Source organism: Falco biarmicus, chromosome 6 (genome assembly GCF_023638135.1).
Source record: "Falco biarmicus isolate bFalBia1 chromosome 6, bFalBia1.pri, whole genome shotgun sequence".
NCBI lineage: Eukaryota > Metazoa > Chordata > Aves > Falconiformes > Falconidae > Falco > Falco biarmicus.
This window is the reverse complement of record NC_079293.1, coordinates 19,521,749-19,541,166: the sequence shown is the minus strand read 5'-3', so window position 1 is coordinate 19,541,166 and position 19,418 is coordinate 19,521,749. Positions and strand designations below refer to the sequence as shown.

Below are 19,418 nucleotides of genomic sequence, written 5' to 3'. Positions count from 1 at the left end.
AAGTACTGAATTGTGCATTTGTGCGAAAGTGTGTATGTAGGGGCATGGTGTGTCTGTGCCCTAGTGTATCTGCACTCCATGTGTTGTAATTGATTAAACAGTAATTTTATTTTGGTTTTAAAACAAGTAGAACTCCAGCAGGTTACTAGTCAATAATAGTTTTAATAGTTTTTCCAAAAAAGGTTTCACAATTTCTCTTACACATTGTAGCAGCTAGTTAAATATATTATCATCTGCTACTTGGTTCTCAAAGTTTCATATAAGCTTTGAGGAAAGAACATTTAAAGGGGTTTGAACTTTACTATAATATTAACTGTTAATTTTAACATTCTTTCTAAATCTGTATGTAAGTTTATGTGTTCAAGGTGAAGATTTTATTTCATGAGTATATGCTGTATGTTCTCAAAGTGTAGGAAAACTGTAGTAGTTATTCTGAAATAAGCCCAAAGAACCAAATCATCCATTGTAATGTAGTATTTTTTCTAAAAGGAGAAACTCATTTTTTTATATATAGCAAATACATTAAGAATGGTAAAAACGCGAAAAATAAGCAGCATGCTCTTTTTTCCCCTCTTTTCTGTTATTTGTACAAAAAAAGAACACAGTACTTCAGATTAAGCTGGTTTGAATTTTGTTTCTTCTTAGACTACTTTGTTTAATAACCAAGTGTACCATCAGTAACAACATACATAACATTCTTTGAAAGTCGTTCCTGCTGGGGTTGTAGATTCCGTTTACAGTCTTTATTCCTAAAGCAGAAATATGGAGGAGGAGGATGAGATTGAGAGATGGTGACAAGATAAAATTAAGGGACGTTATGGTTGTGCTGAGAACCTAAATCACTTGTTTTGCCATGTGCTCCTCTTGCAGAGGAACGTAGTGTCCAAGGTGGTATTTCCATCACTTTTCCAATCATTCCCTGAGTCATTCTGGTTTCTTACTGTAACAGATACCATATTTTTAAAGATATAATAATTATTTGAGCATGAATTATGTTCATATTCCTTTCCTTGTGTATTTAGAGAAAATGGAAGTGCATTCCACTTTTAAATACTGTTTATTTGATTACAGGAGGGAATTAAAAGAAGGGACTATCTTGCTGTTACATTTTAATTGTTTGTGTCAGGTCCAAAGCAGTTGTTGCAGCCTTCTTTTTCCAGTAATGGCATTCCTTCTGAAACGTCCTCTCACTTCACTTTGATGGTTGCAGTTTAAGCCATGCAATCTCATTTAAAACGTCATTTAAAAGCATTCACTTTGAAATTCTACATTCCTGTTGATGAGTTACTCCATTTTCCCAAAAAATGAAAAAGTGTCATTAAACAATTGATCCATTCAATGTCTACACCACTATCTTTGATCACTTTCCCAGAATAGTCATCAAAAGGCCTTAAGCCTCATAAAGACTTTTTTTCAGCAAATCAAAACTAACCATGCAATATGTAACTATTCCTGTCATATAGTGTTTTCTTACTAAAATAATGAAAGGTAAAGTCAACCAAAACTTAGCACTATTTTCCTTTGCCAGGTTGAGCACTCATACTGTCCCAGATTCAATCATGGTTTTTAAGAAGCTTTTCTTGGTTTTGGTTTTGGGTTTTTTTAGACTATTGGGCTGGATATGCATACAATCTCAAATATTGGGGGTATTTTCTTTAGTTGCCTAATTAAATGCAATGAAACACTACAGTAATCTAGACTCAGAATTTCTATTAAATTTCATAGAATCACAAAGTATTTTAGATCAGAAGGGACCTCTGAAGGTTGTCTGGTTCAGTGCTGTGCTCCAAGGGATTCTCCAGTCCACCCTCATGGTCATAAATGAATAAATTAAAAAGAAAATGCATTTCCCCAATTCCAACTTGTGTTTGCTGCCTCTTGTTCCATTGCAGCGCACCGCCAAGAAGGTCTGTCTCCATCTTCCCTGTGTCCTCAGTCAGGTAGTTGTAGACAGCAGTAAGGTCTCCCCTTCCCCTTCCCTTCTCCAGGCCGAGAAAAGCCAGCTCTCTAGGCCTCTCTTGGTATGTCATGTGCTTCTTGGTTTGTCTAGCTTGTTTACTAGCTTGCTGGCCACCTGCTAGACTTGCTCTTTAAGACATTTCTTAGAAATTCATGAAAGCAATTTTTGAACTACTTTTTTTAGTTTGGGATAAGTATATCCTTACAAGTTTTTGAGGAGAAAGAATAAAATATTAAATAGTAATCTTTAAATACATTATTTTATGCTCTTCAGATGATGACTGTTAATTTACATTTGTTAGGTTTATTTAACATCAGATCATGAAGTAATATAAGAAGTATTTCTTGCCTCTGCTACCCTTTAGTAATGCTGACACATTTTCAGTGAAAAAGAGTGGTGGTGGGGTACTCTGACCAGCTTTAATGACTGTCTGTATAAAATGAAGAGTTTCTTCCATCTTTCTCAAAATCTTTTACTGTTTTTAAGATGGAATACCTTTAGTTAAGTAAGCCTCCAGAAACATTGTGTCTGGGGTTTTCGTTCTGATATGAGAGATGCTCTTGCCTTGTAACTAATTCAGTCATCCACTGAAATTAAAAGTTTACAAAAATATTACTTCAAGGCAAAGACTAAGCATGAGAATTAAAACCTAAAGTTAATTTGGGGAAAAATCTCCACAAAACTATTTTGTGTGATTTATGAAGAAATATCTTCTTAATGTGAACTTTAGTGTACAGTACACAATTTTAAAGCATACAGTACTTAAATTTAAAAAAAAGTAAACATCACCTAGTAGAGTAATTTACTCACATTGTTGCATACGTTAAGGGCCCACCTAGGGAGAAGTCCTAACCTTACTGAAAAAAGCCAACAGAATTAATTTAGATAAATTTCAGATTTCTTTTTTTACTGTTTTTAACATGTAGTAATTTGCATCTTAAGTCATAAGCATGAATTTAATGGTATCAAAGAACCTGCATATGTTTTTCAGTTAGGTCATTTTTACAAAACTTATAGATGTACTACAGCACCAGGTGATAACAGATTGTCATAGACAACCGGACACCTGGTGGTAATGCCGTTGTCTCAGTTTATAAAATACAGATCAGTTATTTTACAGGTAAATAACAAGGAAAGAAAAAAAGTGCAATCTTCACAAAAATACAAAGAAATACACACTATATTGTAATTTGCAGGGATTTTTGTAACTTAAAGATCGTGACAGCAGTACGTACAAACTGAAAGAAATGGTGATTTTCGTACATGGTATTTCCCAAGAATAAATGCAAAGTACTTAAATGTTATTTGTCATCTGTTAAATAAAGTAATACAGGCTACTGGAAAAAAATCCCTGAATAAGTGTAAGAACTTGTTTAGGACACTATGAGGGGAAAGAACATATTCATTAACTACAGTATTGAGCTAATTACAGGACAGTAGTTTTTTATGTACACAGAAGGCAAACATGACACAGAGAGATAAATAGTTACTGGTTAAGTGTTTTATATTAGAGTAATGTTTAATGTTCAGTGATGAGGCAAAATGCGTATTTCTAAAACTATTTTAGGTATTTTTCACAGTTCCAGTTATTTACTAACACATACGTAACATAAATGATCAGTAAAACAGTCCTTAATGTGTCTTGACAGTTTCTTGGATGTTCTTTTTATTCAGTCATTTCACCAAATCACTATTATATCAATCAGGTTGATGCTTTAGACTTTGTGTCTGGTTGAACAATATGAGCTTTAGCTGATCAAGGCTACTGCAATTCAGGAATTGTACTGAACTGATCCCTTCAGAACACTAGCGTATTTTTCTGGACTTGAAAATGAGACAAGTTGCAGATGTGTGTTTATAAGCTCAGCAAATGAAGTCTTTGAAGACTATACAAATACATAATTCACATAATGCAAAAGCATTTAGAAATCTGCTGGTCGAATCATCATAGTCGTGGCTTTGAGAGAGTATCCGGAGCCTTTCCAATAGTACCACTTGATACCGTTGAACTTGTTGTTGTTTTGTCGTAATGGGTAATACATTCCGTTGAGGTTAGAAGGGCCACATGCATCAAACCACCATCCTGCAAGACAGAAAACAAAGAAAAACATCAGCAGAGGTGATTTTCAAAATAGTGTATGAGCACACTTCGTTGTCCTGAAATGAGAAAGAAATCTAAACCCAGTTTTTCATTCTTATAATTTGGAAGTGTCAGTATAAAATACTTCCCTCATACTCAGAAAAGAAACATATTTATGTATTAACTACATATTTTTGAAGCTTATTTAATACATTGTAGTTTGAGAAGGGAAGGTCTTCAATCAAGCTTAACTTATTGATATAAAATGTTATTGTTGACAGTCTGAGGGCAGAACTTGACTTGAGCTATAATGATACTGAGTTGTCTTTGGTTTTCATCTGCTCTTTGGTAAATTATTGTTCTTCACAGATCTGAGTTCCTTTCTTAATTCTTCTTAGAGTATTAATTCAGTTATCTGTTTCAGTTCTCTGTGCAGATCAGTTTGAAACCTCCGTGCTGAAACTTGGTAAGAAAGAAAAGGAGAAGAAAAGCAGCCCAAACTTATTTTGTATCCTTGTGGTCCTGACCTGTTAGTGGGTCATAAGGAAAATTTATTTTTATTAAGAAGATAATATTTTTCTGCTTTTGTTACGGTGGTGATAATGTGTGTGTTCTGTTTTGCAGGGCAGTAATCCAATTATCCTTTTGGATAAACTGAAGCTGTTTGTCTTGCAACTTGTGCTATAGGGAAACAAACCATTGCTTAAGAGGTAACAGGAACAGAAGTCAAATTTACAAAGCAGTTGCCCACATTTCAGAATGTGGAATTCTAGACTAACAAATTACAGAATGGCTTGTGTGGTTCAAGGTAAAAATACCACCTAAAACTCCACTACTGAACAATCATGAGAAAACTACAGCTATCTCATATATGTGGTGTATTTTTGCCATTTCATAATAATATCGAAATATGGAATTAAATACTCATACCTTTCTGTGACATGTATGGTATACAACAGTTTTGGGGGGCTTTCTTCTCCTCAATAGTTGGGGAAAGAATTTGTGCCTAAAGAATCAGGAGCCATTTCACTAACTAACTGAATCTCTACAAGGGTAGAGGGTTTTTTGGGGGGGAGTTAAGTGTTTTGACCTCTGAATGTTATTTCTTTCCTTGGAAGAAGACTCTGCTCTCTCTGATTAGATCCACAATTACAGGCTTATTGTACCCCAACTTCAGAGACTTTTTTCCTCCAGTTTTAACTTCTCATGTTTTACTTTAACTAACTTCTGTCAAATGTTAAAATATTTCATTTGGAGTCACTGTACTAGTGTTTCTATCTGTGAGTTTTGGACTTCTTCAATAGTCAAAATTTACCAAGTTGAAATTATAATTTATCTCCTAGACAATTTCAGTGCCAATAAAAATAGGAAGACGGAGAAACAAAAAAACATTCCTACCTCCTGTTAGCATTTGTGAACATTTGCAAATACATTTGTCATTGTCTGCATCCTTTGTGCTAAAATCATTTCCTGGTTGGCTTATACTACTTATTTTGCCCGCTGTCCCAGTAAGTCCTTTAAGGTAGATCCTGTAGAAAGTGAGGAATGGAAAAACAATTATTACATGGAAGTTAGTGGTAGCTGATCTGCAAAATAATAATGGAATCATTTGCAATAAATATCCTGTTCAAACAGTTAAGTTCTCTTCTGGCCAATGTACTGTTGTGAGCTGTTTTGCAGCATGGTGTTTTCATATGAGCAGAAATGGTGAGCGTAATATTCTAATGAATAGCCTCTACATTTGTAGAAATGACTGTTTTGTTCATGTCATATTAGAAGAAAAAAATTTCAAATACATCATGCATTTCTTAGTACTGTAAGTATATTGTGTGCAGTTATTTTTTTAATCAAGTTCAAAAGTTTAAACCAGAACTTTTTTGATTCCTATTTTGTTGTTAGCACAACACGGCAAGGTAGTGTTACAACTTTGCATCTACAAGACATAATAGCATGACCTGGATTACTAATTACCTACTAGTATCTGGTACTTTAGGAGTTGCTCAGTATTTCCCTTTCCACTTTCCTAATTACTTCTCCTTTTCACACCCTCATAGATTTATTTTTGTTAAATCGTCACAGGTATTTAAGTGTACTTCAATTTCCTGGCAAGATAAGCTTTCAGCGAGGCTGGTGTTGTTTGGATGGGCTTACACAGGTGCAGATGCAGTCTCAGTGGGGAGACGCACAGGGCACCAAACTGGAGAGGCAATTACACAGCTATTACTGTGTTACCCTGAATTGGAAGGACTTGAGCCCTCTGCTCCCACAGTCTCTCTTTGGTGATTTCATTTCTGTATCAAATAGTTCATCCTTCTCAGAAGCGTTCTGTTTGTTTAAGGAAGAGATCTGACTCTGTGTGGAGAAGTAATTTGTCCCCAGATCAGTCTTCATCTTTCACGTAATCCTCTGCTTATGATAGATGCTGTCTTTGGTAGTTTAACAGATAATTTTAACCCATTTTATATGTTCTATTTGAAAATATTATTAATAAATGAATTTTTATTCATTTAGGTTTTAAAAGATCTGTTCGTTACAGATTTTCTCAAAAATCTCTTTCACAAAGTTAAATATTCTGTCTTTTCTTCAGATGATTTCAAAATTCTGTCAGCCAGTTTCTAACAAAAATGGTATTAAAGGTTCCAAATATAATGTGTGAGCCTAGGTTTGATTTTCAATTATCATTTGAAGTCTAATGTAAGCAGACTTTTGGTCTATTATTATTATTGTTATTGTTGTTGTTGCTATTATTATTATTATTAAATTTTTTAAAGTATGGCTTAGTATATCAGTTGGTGTGAGGCAGTGGATGTAAATTGTTCTGACTGGGTAACAGGAAAACCTTCTTCACCATGAGGACAGATAAGCAGTGGAACAGGTTGCACAGTCTCCACCTTTGGAAGGTTATCAAGACCCAGCCAGATAAAGCCTTGAGCATCCCGGTCTGACCTCAGACCTTTGAAATCAGGAATTTTGACTCAAAGTCCATTCTTATCTCAATTTTTCTATGAATCTATGAAATTTGAGTTTTATGGCCCAACTCGTAATCCTTCCAGCATTAAGAATATATTGTCATTTTTAATGCAATGGAAGACGCTCTTAATTGATACTTTGCAAGGTTTTTTCTTTTTTATAATATAATTATTAATGTAAATATATTTAAACCACTGCATTTTATGATGCATTCCATGTTTGGTTGCATATTAAAGTATGTATTTGCAGTCAATCATCTTAGTTTTCAGTAATTAATTTTTAATACTTTAAATGAACAAAGGTAATGAGCCGTTTTGCAAAGGTTGCCTTATAAGTATTTTAAAGCATTACTTACAAAATTCTCTGCTGTAGATTCTAACTGTTTCCAGATGAAAAAATATTTGCTTTGGAGTTCAGACAACTGTATACTGCTAAGGCAGTAAGATCTAATGGGAGAGATGCTGATAGTTTTGGATTGCTTTGCATGTAAGACCTGAGTTGAAATAACAGCATCAGTTCTCTCAGGTGTCAGACTGACTTGTTTACAACAAATAGTTGCTAGAAAACTTGGAAAAATTCATCTAAATTTAGACAATTTTTCTGTCCAGTCACCTGAAGCTCCGTGAATCTTTAAGACTCTTAGATAAAAATTTCATGGGCCATGTAGTAGGAAAGTATCTGTTATACACTGCAGAGTCTCTAGTTTCTTCTATAATCAACAATACCTATCTACTGCATTTACAGAGAGCCTGGAGACTATAGTATGAACTGCCTGTATATTTCACGCAGCTGATACTATTTCAAAATGTGTGATACTATACTATTTAAAATGTATAATACTATGATATTTATTTATATATAAAGTACTTATTTAAAATATATATTATTTCCTATTTAAACCACATATGTAAGAAGAAATTGAGAAGCTTTACATTTTACAGAATGATGGGAGCGTAAGTAATAGGTTCATTAAAATCTTGTGTTTAAATTTACAAGTTTGACAGTGTGTGAGACTGGACATCTGCTCTTAACTTCATTTTCACAGGTAGTGGGTCACAAGCCAGTGGGTCACAGAAAGTGGCAGCATTACCTCAGTGTGCTCTTCATGACATCAGACCAGCTCATACTAGCCACTGACTTAAGGGGAATCTCCTTGTAGTATTATTCTTAGTCATCTACCTTCCGGAAATCTATTTCTTGCATGGAATCAAGATGTGGTAGCAACTGCAGACAGGTTGATGTTGTCTGAAGACTGTGCACTGCCAGCTGCTGTACTGGCACCTATCCTATACCATACCATCTCTTCATCTTTGCACATCTTGTGTGTTACATTCACCATATGCACTAGTAAACTACACGTTTTCTCCCTTGCAAAAAAAAATTGTTTCAGGCAATAGGTGAAAAATGGAGCAACTGTTATGAGTGAACTGAAAAACCATCATCATTTTATGAAATGAGATCATGCATGTACACAATCTAGAATGCTTATTATCAGATTTTTTTATTCAGATCTGATTTTTCTGCTTACCTGTATTTTAGTTCTTCACTTGCTAGAGAGAAGTGATCATACAATGAATATGCCTCACTTCCTTCCCAGTCTTTCAGGTGTATTTTAAGAACGTAACGCTTCTGATTAGTCAGTTGAGAAACGAACTCATTTCCCAGCCAGTACTCCCCAGCAGGATCACCAAATCCCTGTAATTCAAGTTGTTTATTTAAATAGCTTTGCTTTGTTTTTTGAAGTGATCACTTTATCAGTTTTTAAGTTTAAAAGTTTTCAGTCTGTCAACTAAAATTTTACTGTGTCTGTTAGGGTTATTGATCTGTGATATTTCAAGAAGTTAATTTCAGCAAAGGCAAACTCGGGAATCTGAAATGTGAATCAACATTACTCAGTAGATTTGGAGCAGCTTCTACTGTTGCCACTAGAAACACAAATATAAATAACTGAAAAAATGTGGACGTATCACAGAACAGTTGATTAAAGAGATATGAAGCTTCTCTTTAAAAGCAAACATCACACTTTGCAAGTCTGCTTAGGCAAACAATTATACTACTCTGACGCTTTCTAAATGAACATCTAAGGACAAAGCCAACTTTTAAAACCTGCTTACATTCTAAGTATGATATTAATGTTACTTTACTATATTAGATTTCAGACAATAATGACTAATAATAAGACTTCAAAACAAAAGACATTGTTTACCATCTTGTACTCTTTCCATGTCCGGTGAAAGTCCACACTGCCATCTTCACGTCTCTGAATGACTGTCCAACCTCCCCCACCAGTTTCCATGTCACAGTAGGCCTACCAGAGTAAGCATGTTAACAGTGTAAGTGCATGTAGTCATGCCAAAAAAAAAAAAAGACATATCATGTATTCTGCATAGTTCTACATAGTGGCAAGTTTTAAAGTGTACAAATGCAAAATGTGTATTAACCTAAAACCGCTTTTTTCATAGCTTTCATACAAAGCAGCTGTGACTGTCCACACATAAATGTGATTCCTCAGTATATATCATGCTTAACAGAATACAAATGATGCCTTAAAAACAGCTGATTGCTGGTGTTAAAGGAAGAAAAAAGAAATCATTGTAGCTTGTGATTCTGTACTTCCCTCTTGCACTGATATTTTTGTGACTTTCCTGATGACAAATTTCTCCTTAAAGATGTTTTCACTTCTCCATCTTTTTTGTGAGAGATTAATTCAAATTGCCCATGGCTTGTCAGAGTATACATACTGTTAAATTCAGGCAGTGAGCAAAGTGAAACGTTTTTATTTCCACTGTCATTGTTCAATGTCTTTGCAGATGGTCTGACCCCAAAACTAAATCTAAGTGTAGAAAAATTATTATCTGAAAGTTAAATCTTGAAGCCATGTTATTATACAGACCACAATGAATAAATATCTTACATTCTAGAACAAAAAAGTAAGAACTGTAAGACATTTCCAAATATTCACACACCATCTTTAATTTTACCATGTTATTGCTTAACATTTGAAAGGATTGACACATAACAGGCAGTTCACTGAACTGTTTTAGAATGCCAATAAATGCACAGTAAAATTCAAGTTTATAGGTGACTTGTTCAGTCAGTCTCCTTCTAGATTAAAATAGAAAGTGACTGAGTTACACAGAATTCTGGCGCATGTGCACTGCAGTGTCAGAGACAAAAGGTATTACTGAAGGTGCCAATATACTGGGGAGATACTGATGCAAAAAAATCTTTTGAAAATTTAGAGGTAATTTTGGATTCATGTTTGGGAGAAATAGGGGATACATTAAGAAGAAAATCTGGTGAATATATGAATATTTAGGACCATTTCTCTTGAGAAAGAATTTTAAATTGTTGCATCTAATTCTGGTTTTCTGAAACTAGCAGAACTTAAAAGTAGATGTGTGAAGTCAGTGGAGTTAAGCTGGTGTAGAACAGCATAATGAAAGTCAAACTGAAATCAGTATCTATTTAAATCACATGTTATTACCAGTATTTAAGGAAAATCTTAAATTTCTTGTACAAGTATTTCTGTTAGGAGAGTTCACAGTTAGTGCTCTAGGCAGTCTCATTTGGAAGTTTAGTATTTTTGTTTGCCACTTTCTGCCAAGATACTGAAACTCGTAAGTCTTCTTCATAATTGTTTCACATCTTTGAAAAGTTTTGAAATTATAGTTTCAGTACTAAACTACTTCATTTCTAGTCTATATTCGAGAGCTTTCATCAATTAAGTGAAGTTGTACCTTCCCATTTATAGTAGTGGAGCCAAGATTTGGCTTCTTACACTTTGATAGGATATTAATTACAAAGAAATAAAAATCCCACCACCTAGACCCGAGCATTTCATTATGAATCTGCATGTTTCCTTCTTTGTTTAAAAAAGTCTCTCAGTGGTCTTCCTTCTCACCTAACTTATTACTGCTGCTTGTCACGGTGTGCCTATAAATGCCCCAAATCATGACTGAATGACACTGAAGCTGTGTATCTGTTTCATCCTCTTCTATGGAAGGCTGTCTAATCAGTGTTAGCAGTTAGCAGATTTGAGTTCTTTGAACTGTTAAACATCCTGGAAATTCACTGAAAAAGCATTACTTCAGAGAAGCCAGATTTTCCTTCTGTCTTGTGGCAGTGTTTTGTCTGTCATCTTAGGAAGTAAAAGTGTGTTCCTTACCAAGTTGTCAATATAGCTGGCTCTTTTAGGGTATTATGTATTACATGTATGTTCTACACACACGTTTATATAAAGCAAAGAGTATTTACAGTGCAAGCAGTAGCATACATACTGTTCAAAGGCATCAGACCTCAAGGGAACAAAAGCCTTTAGAGCTGCAAATAGTAGTGTTTCAATAGGCTGTAACACATTGGAAATCCAAAGCAGATACTGTATTTTAAGTTTCTATCTAGACTCTTTGTTCAACATCTGAGGTTCACGAGATGCTGGATTTTTAGGAAAACTGGAGATTTTTAGGAAAGATAAGAGAAATAAGGGAAAAGAGTTGGATTAGGGATTACTTGTTAAAAGTATGTCAACGTGAATGGAATTTAACTGAAAGCAGCAACTTTAATTTGTACTGATGTATGCAATTCCTTGTATCTCAAAGCCTGTTTTTTGTTTGTTTTTACTAGCCTGGGTATTTAATGACTGCAAAAATTCAGTAATATTATATAAATTAAATCTAGTAAAACTTAAAATTGCCTTGAAAAGGAAAGGCTGAAGATAAGGTATTATAAAATATGATAATCTCTTTTAGAAAGCTAACTCATGTAACATGTAATGCCTGTGTGAAAACTTATTTCCACAGGAGGCTATGAAGAGGGACACTGGGCATCGGCTAAAGCAGACACAGATACTTTTATTGAGCTTCGATATGACTCAAAATGCTGATTTAACAGCAGTCAAAAAATCATTGGTTGTAGAGAAGGTTGTTGACTCTGTAGTTTCACCCCACTGAAAGGACAGTATAAGCAGCCAGACTGAGAACAGAACTCTTTCACTCTTCCCTGAAACATGTAGGTTTTAACTACTTACAGAAGGAGGCTGGGTATGAATTTACATGGGCCATTGGTCCAGTCTGATACTGCTATTGTAAATGTCAACTGATGGTTTTGAATGCTACATGCAATTTCCTTGATGCCTGCCACCTAAACTTCTATTCACCTGGAATTAGTACTCTGAAGACATAAATGCCTTAAAATAACACTTCATTCAGTTCTAGTGAGATTAAAATATTCTCAAACAGTAATGACTGAATGTTTTACATAAAATATTCCTGTTACAGACAGTATCCATTAAGACAACTAGCTTTACAGACACTGTTAGACTCTTCAGGATAAATACTGGTGTACTTCAAATTTCTTCCAAAAGCCAGAAGCAGTTTCAGCAGAACTGAAACACATAATGAAAAATTAAAGAAGTAAGTCCATAAAAACTGCATGTAGATTTTTCTTACCAGTAACAATTTTATTAACTTTATGTAAATTTGGGGTCATAATTTTTCCATACCAAAAAATCTCATGTCAGTCATCTGTAAGTGCTTCTAAAAGATGCCAGTTTTATGGCCTTGAATAAAGGGAAAATCCTTTTCTTTCTTGAGTAGGAAGCGTCACACAGGCAAAGGGAATGTACTGGTTACATCACCTCCTTCTAGTATTACAGTAACTATTAAAAGCTGAGAAGATGATTGCTGTTTTAGATTTCAGTTTGTGGTTTCTTAACTGCTGTATAACATGGTTGCACACTTGCTCCCTTGAACTAGCTATAAAGTGAAAATTCTTTGTACCATCTATTAAGTAAGCATCATACAGGGAAATGTTTTGCTTTCAGCCTTGACTGGCAACCCAGAGCCCTGTCTTTCAAGCCCTCACATAGGCAGCTTTGCTTACAAAACCATTGCTTTGTTTTCCTGATCATATCCCTAGAAATCAAATCCCTGACTAAAGATGAAAATACTTACTGTAAAACTTGGAACTTCAAATTTACATACACACTTGTTTGGCAAAAAATGAAGCCAATGAAGAGAAATGGTAGTAAAGATTGCAGAAAGAAAATTAATGAAATAAGTTGGATCTATTTTTATTACTTTTTACTATGAATACCTAAGTGAATGATGTATATTCATAAGTAATTTTAAGGATGGAGATAGGCTATCCAGTAAAAGGAAGACTGAGGAAAGGATTTGCCTAGTTTAAAGTAAACACAATAAATTGCTGTATCAGTCTGCAGAGGGAACAATTTCTTCATGATGTATGTGAAAGATGAAGGGAAAGGAAGCATTTATTTGGATTATAACTTCTTTTTTAAAAAAAATCTTCATTCTCCAGTAAAATGATATGTGTATGAGGCTTTCTCTAACACTCGTTACTAGAAGAGAACTCTTCTGACCTTTCAGCCTAGCCTAGGTTTTATATTCAAAAGGAAGAAATGTAACCTTTCGTAAAACTAGTAAAAACAGATACCAAGATTAGGCAGGCAGCAGGAGTCTTCAAGCAGATGCCAAAAAGAATAAAGAGTTTAGCCTCTCAAATTACAACAAATTGGCAGGGGGAATATTAGATTTATCTTATTAACTGTTTCAGTACTTAAAAGTTCTAGCAGCTGTAGCGCTGGGAGAGGTAAGATCAGCTGTTTGTGCTTTTCACCTTCAGCTAAAGAGCAGTGCTGTATTTTTGAAAATGCTGTAATATATGTGTAACCAGAAGTAGTCCCCTTTCCAAAGATGATAAGCATGTAAACTGTGAGAAGTCAACTGGATGCCTTCACTGTCTAGGAAGCTGACTTTCAGAGAAAGTAGGTTTTCTTCCTTTTTAATTGTACATTAGGAGATTTTGGGTGTAAGTGTTTTCAGACCTACTTTCTGAGGTAAGGCTCTGGCTGGGTCATCAGGATGAAGATCCACTACAGTTTTTATGCTTATAAAGCAAGTGCAGTTGCCACATCTGCGCAGTGTCCCTTTGCATCACTTTTGGCTGTTGTCTGAACACTTTTGAGTCATGATGCTCAATGATGTTCTATTCTGCTTTCTCTAACTCCTAGAGATGTGACTAGGTAAGAGCTGCAGTCTTAGTTTCCTTGTTCTGGAAAAAATAACTGCATGCATAGTTTATAATGTAATTTAACTTAGTAACAGTTCCCTGTGAAAAAGATGGATGATGACACTTCTAAAATTATGAAAAAACAATCCCATGTGACCTCTTACTGTATCAGAGAAGCTACACATACGTCTTTTTTAATGCTTGTGGTTGGAAACAATTTGTGTATGTGTATTTCAGATGTAAGGTCCATGGCATGGGCTCCTTTTGAAAAGGCTAGTTAGTTGTCTGGATGATCATTTTTTAGGAGTTACGCAAAACCATTTTGTTGGTAAATTCATACTTGCCCAAATCACCTTCTGCTAGGAAGTTCTGGTTAAAAAGGCCTTGGCTTGGAATATGTGTCAGTTCTAGGATGAAAATTCAGCTCAACAGAGGTCAAAATGGGGAACATCTTAGCCACTGCTTCAATAGGTGTGGTAAACCATTGAGCTAATACATAAGGGTCATCCAGACTCAACTATTCTGCCTGGTTAAGACCAGGAGGTTAACTGGTTCAGGTGACTGCTGTAAACATGAAGCTACTAGCTTTCCATGACCTTGCCTCTCCCATTTTTCCTTGTGTCAGCAGACTTCTGCTGTTTTTCCTCCGTGTTTTTAAAAGAACTTCGCTTTTGTCCTGGTGCAGAACAGGAAAGCTTGAAAGCTTGAAAATATTAATGGAATGAAATAATTGTTTTCCTCTCAGCTCTTGTATGCAGTTCTATAGTTTTGGATTATAACGGGAGACAAATTAGTAAAGTGGGATCAGTTACAGATTACACAGAAGTTGTTTATAAGCCTGTTGGGAGGTCAGAAGGTGTTACAAGAGGAAAAGATGAAAACATAAACAGCAGTGCAGCACTTTTGGCAAATAAAAAAGGTCATTCTGTTTCCTGGTCTGAGTGGCCATCCACATCATAAACAGTTGAAAATGGTGTAACGTGTTGATTATCCCTAAACGTTCACTTCCCTTGACAACTCTTCTTCTGCATTTGTATTTATATAAAGAAAATACGCTTCAGAATAAAATTTTTTAGTCTCTTATTCTTCATGTCATATAGTAAGTAAAACTTTGGCTGTCTCTTTCAGTGTCTTTTTCACTCTCTCTGAAGTGGGCAGATTAAGATTAAAACATAATATTATTATATTCATTACTAATTTAATTGTATTATTACATTTTAACTACTTTTTTTAACCTAGTCAATTACCACAATGGGTATTTTTGTTAAGTGTTTTAAGCCTCCATGTTCAGACCTGAAGCATTTAATAATTTATAGTCTAGGAAATTTGTGATTGTACTTTTATTTCAAGGACAGAATATTTTAGTGGGTTTTAATTTTGTAGAAATGTGCATTACTCTGGCTCTTCAGATCATATAAATTGCCTAAACATTTGTAGCTTTCAAAATGCAGTGTTAAAAGCTTATGACAGAAATTTTCATTCCGTAATATGGCATGGACTTGTGTCTGCTTTTAGGAAATATGCATGCTCTGTATATTTGATAGTAAAATTATAACCAAAGGTAAAACTCGAGACAAGTAATACTAAGAGACTTAAGGAATGTAACCCTTCCTGAGATATCTAACAAAGACTGATGCAATCTATGACTTCAGTGATGCAGTAGCTTGCATCTCCTTTAGCATTAAAAATTGTGATTGCAGATATCTATGCTATTTAAACACTCTTCTGCTTCATGTGTAATAAAACACTTTATTGTACCTTATGTAACTAATTTTCCTGTGAAACAGATGTATTGACTATAGACTAGACTATTTCAAAGGAAAAACAGTCTTTTTCTTCCTTTTTTATCTTTTTACTCTCCAAGACAAGCAGACCACAGATAAAATTTCACTAGATGATCTCTGCAAAAATTGCAGGTTTGATGTGTTGTATTTTATAGGTTTTACCCAAACAAATTGGATATTTCCTTTAGTTGAGAGCTTTTTAAGTGTAAAGATCACAAAGTCTGGCTTGGGCTAGATGAAGTTCTAGCATTTCAAAGACTAGTCACTCGTGAACTTAACTTCTAAATCTTTTCTATGAAAACTTTGGGGAAAAAAAATGCTTTCTCTGGCAGAGTTTTACTCGTTGCTTTTCCACATGTGCCCTCATTTTCCTCTGTTTTTGTACATTTTCTGTTAGGGTTTTTTTTCCCCAAGTATTTCTGATATTATTAGTAGAGCTTTAGGAATTCCATAAAATACTTCCTTCTTGTAAGGAAATGTCTACAATATGAAATTATAGAATTTGTACTTATATTTATAAGATTAGAAAATTATTTAGTGTTTGTCTAAGAAATATATTAAGCATTTTTATTTATATTCAGATGTCCCTTAGCTGCCTCAGACTGCTGTGTCTGAAAATTTGGAAACAAACGTTCATCATTTGAGCCCCTCTCCTCAGAATGCTCACTGGAATTTTTTATTCGTTATCCTCACAATCCACCTGGGACTTTTCTCCCTTTCAGAGTCTATTGATTGTTTCAACTGAATTACAATATCTGAAGCTTTATCATTTTATTTACTTCAGTAGATGGAGCATCTCCATCAGACATCGTGTTTCATCCACTGAGTGCCATTTTTAGCTCAAGGTCTCTTCTATTGAGGTATGGTGTATTACGGTAATTTAAATTGACATTGAAGTTCATTTCAGTTGGACACACAGGGGAAAAAGATATCCATAAAGAATTCAAACTGATCTAGTGAAACCACTGCAAACTCTCAACTTTTATTTAAATCTGGGCAGTATTTTCCAGGAAAGTCCTCTGTTACCCAGTGTCAGCTGTGCTGATGTAAGTGCTAATCTAATTGTTACATAAATGCCCTTAAAACTCTGTGTAACAAAGCACTGGCACCCACACATGAGTCCAGTACTAGCAGACTGCTTACGTGAGTACACATCCATGAGTACTCTTCTATGGCCCTGATTATACATCCTTGCACCACCTGAAGGGACTTGGGCATATGGAGGAACTATGAACTTAGAGGAGACAGGAGACTGCTGATCATGCAGAGCAACTGTGTTGGAGTTACGAGATTTTATAAAGAAATTGCAGTACTATATTGCTTTAATTGAGTTAATTATGTGGAAATAAAGAATGAAATTCTGGCATGCTGAAATGAACAATAAATGCTCATTCATTTCAACTGAGTCAAGATTTCACCTTTAGGACTTTCTTCTTCTTGTGAGATACTCAGGTCTGTAAGTGATGAAATGCTTATAAAAAAACATGGTAAGTAATAAACTTCACTATTAACTAGCTTTTAAAATAGCCTATTTACCAGATCAAATAACTGTTTAACACACGCTATGCCTAGGTAGCACTTTATAGCTATCCTACCTTCTTTTCTTGTACAGTGTTGGGAACTGTTAAAGTATAGATTCCACTCGTCGTCAGTCCAGATTTGTAAGCTTCAGCACAGTCTTTGAAGCTGATTTGCTCCTCTTTAGCTATGAAGTTGTTCTTAGCTGTTAAAAATGTAACAGAAATTGAAGGCATTAATAGTGTAATCAGCTTAAAGCTTTGCGGTTCTGAAAAATATGCCTGGGTCTGAAAAAAATGACAAATCAAGGTATTAATTATGTGTGTTGTTACTTTATATTATTTAGAGACATTATTCTGATACGACTGTGGTTGCTTGACAGGTTGAAAAGTGCTGACACTTATTAATATGTTGAATAAGAAAACTTAGGCTATAGCACTTCATCCAGTTGAACAGTTTCTGCTTTCATTCATTTCATGGCCTTTGGTATGCTCCTACGTGCATCACAACCTCTGCATGCATTAACTACTATTACAAACATCTAACTAGCAACTGATTATATTAATAATGACCTTTTGCCAGAATTATGGAATCTTTTACAATACAGCTGACTGGAATAACTACTCTTACGAAGTTCTGGGTAGGTTTTTTTTTCCCCTGTGTTGAGCAGGAACAGTTTTGTATATATCAGCCTGAAGCCTGGTATCTCAGCCCGACCCACTAAGGATATATCCCTTCTGGAATTCATTTGTGTAAAAACTGTATTTTAATATGGCTAAGCCTTCTTATTTTACAGAACAATCTGAGGCTCATCTTTTTGTTCAGTTCTTTATTAACTATGGAGATTGGAATTTCCTGGCATTTTGCCTGCTGACTGATATTTCATATTTGACCCTTTTGGGGTTGGTCCTGTGTATTTTCCCTTTTAATTTAATCTAACAAGCACAGCCAGTTAGTACAAAGTTCTAGGTGCCACATAAATACATGCTTATATTACAGTTGCTTATTATGTTCTTTTTAGCTTGCTTATTCATGATTTACCTGTTTACGTGCTTTGCCTTAAATATAAAAATAACACATTCAGTGTTTTAATTGCTTTTCCACACTCTATTGTTTGTATACTGTCTTAGAAGCTTTCCCTGCTAATTTTGTCTTTTTGGCAAACACTCATTATTTTTTCCACTCTGGGTTTAACAGTGTTGTAGCCAACATTACTTTGACTTGTTTACTTATTTGTGCACTAGCATAGCAGATAACATCAGCAGGAACATGTACAGCCTTGGTAATGGTATTTAAGGGGGTAGTGTCAGTTACTAAGACAAAAAACTTGGGATTTGCTTTGTTTAGAAAAACCTACATTGTATTATTTAGGACACTCCTGAAAGTGAGGACTTCCAAACACCCTTTTCCTTTTCTGTGATCCAACACATTATAGTGATGTAGCATAGTCCGTCTATACTGTCTTTTCAGTTGTAATGACAACTATTTTTAAATTCTCCTAGTATTTAATTTTAAAACCTTTATTAGATGTTCCATATGCTTGTGCATTTCCAGCCCTGAGAATTTTATAGGCAAACATGGCAGATTCTTTACTCTTTTATAAAGAGTAGCCATACCTTCTTACTTTGTCAGAGTTCTGTATCAGACATGAAATTCAAGATAAGGAATTTGTTCATTTGTTGAAATCCTGTTTAGCCATAACTTTCAGTTTATGGTTTGTGTGGATTTTTTTATGGAGCATGTGAATCTGCATAAATTTGGAAGCTATGCTCCGTGGCTATGATTTGTTGCAGGGCTGTCAGGCATTTAGGGGTGAGATTATTGCCTATAAAATTTGCTAGGCTGAAGGATATTTAAGATGAACAGGGAAGCTTCAGTGAAAGACTGGAGGACTTTGGGGACTACCTGCTGCCCTGCGCTGGTGCTTTGTGTTGTTTAGGGCTGCTGAAAACTGGGCTGGTACTGATTCCTTTGCCTTTAATAGCCACTATGATTTGTCCTTTCTTTGATCAACTCTGTGTGCATAGAGCAATTAAGAGGCAGCAGAAGCAACCTCTGCAAGCCAGGAAGAAAAGCT

General features: G+C 34.9%; 2 protein-coding genes across 3 annotated transcripts in view; one reads left to right on the top strand and one right to left on the bottom strand.

Annotated features, from left to right (window-relative positions):
- The window catches only part of MCPH1 (microcephalin 1), a 135,572-nt gene that overhangs the window by 51,151 nt on the left and 65,003 nt on the right, over positions 1–19,418 (top strand).
- Positions 143–19,418, bottom strand: part of ANGPT2 (angiopoietin 2) — a 46,531-nt gene continuing 27,255 nt past the window's right edge. For both annotated transcript variants that reach the window (XM_056343374.1, XM_056343375.1), the window contains 5 exons: positions 17,419–17,546; positions 9,217–9,318; positions 8,539–8,705; positions 5,439–5,569; positions 143–4,043 (listed from right to left, as the gene is read on the bottom strand). In XM_056343374.1, coding sequence (XP_056199349.1) covers positions 3,883–4,043; positions 5,439–5,569; positions 8,539–8,705; positions 9,217–9,318; positions 17,419–17,546 — 689 coding nt within the window. In that variant the 3' untranslated portion in view covers positions 143–3,882. The remainder of the gene's footprint in view (positions 4,044–5,438; positions 5,570–8,538; positions 8,706–9,216; positions 9,319–17,418; positions 17,547–19,418) is intronic.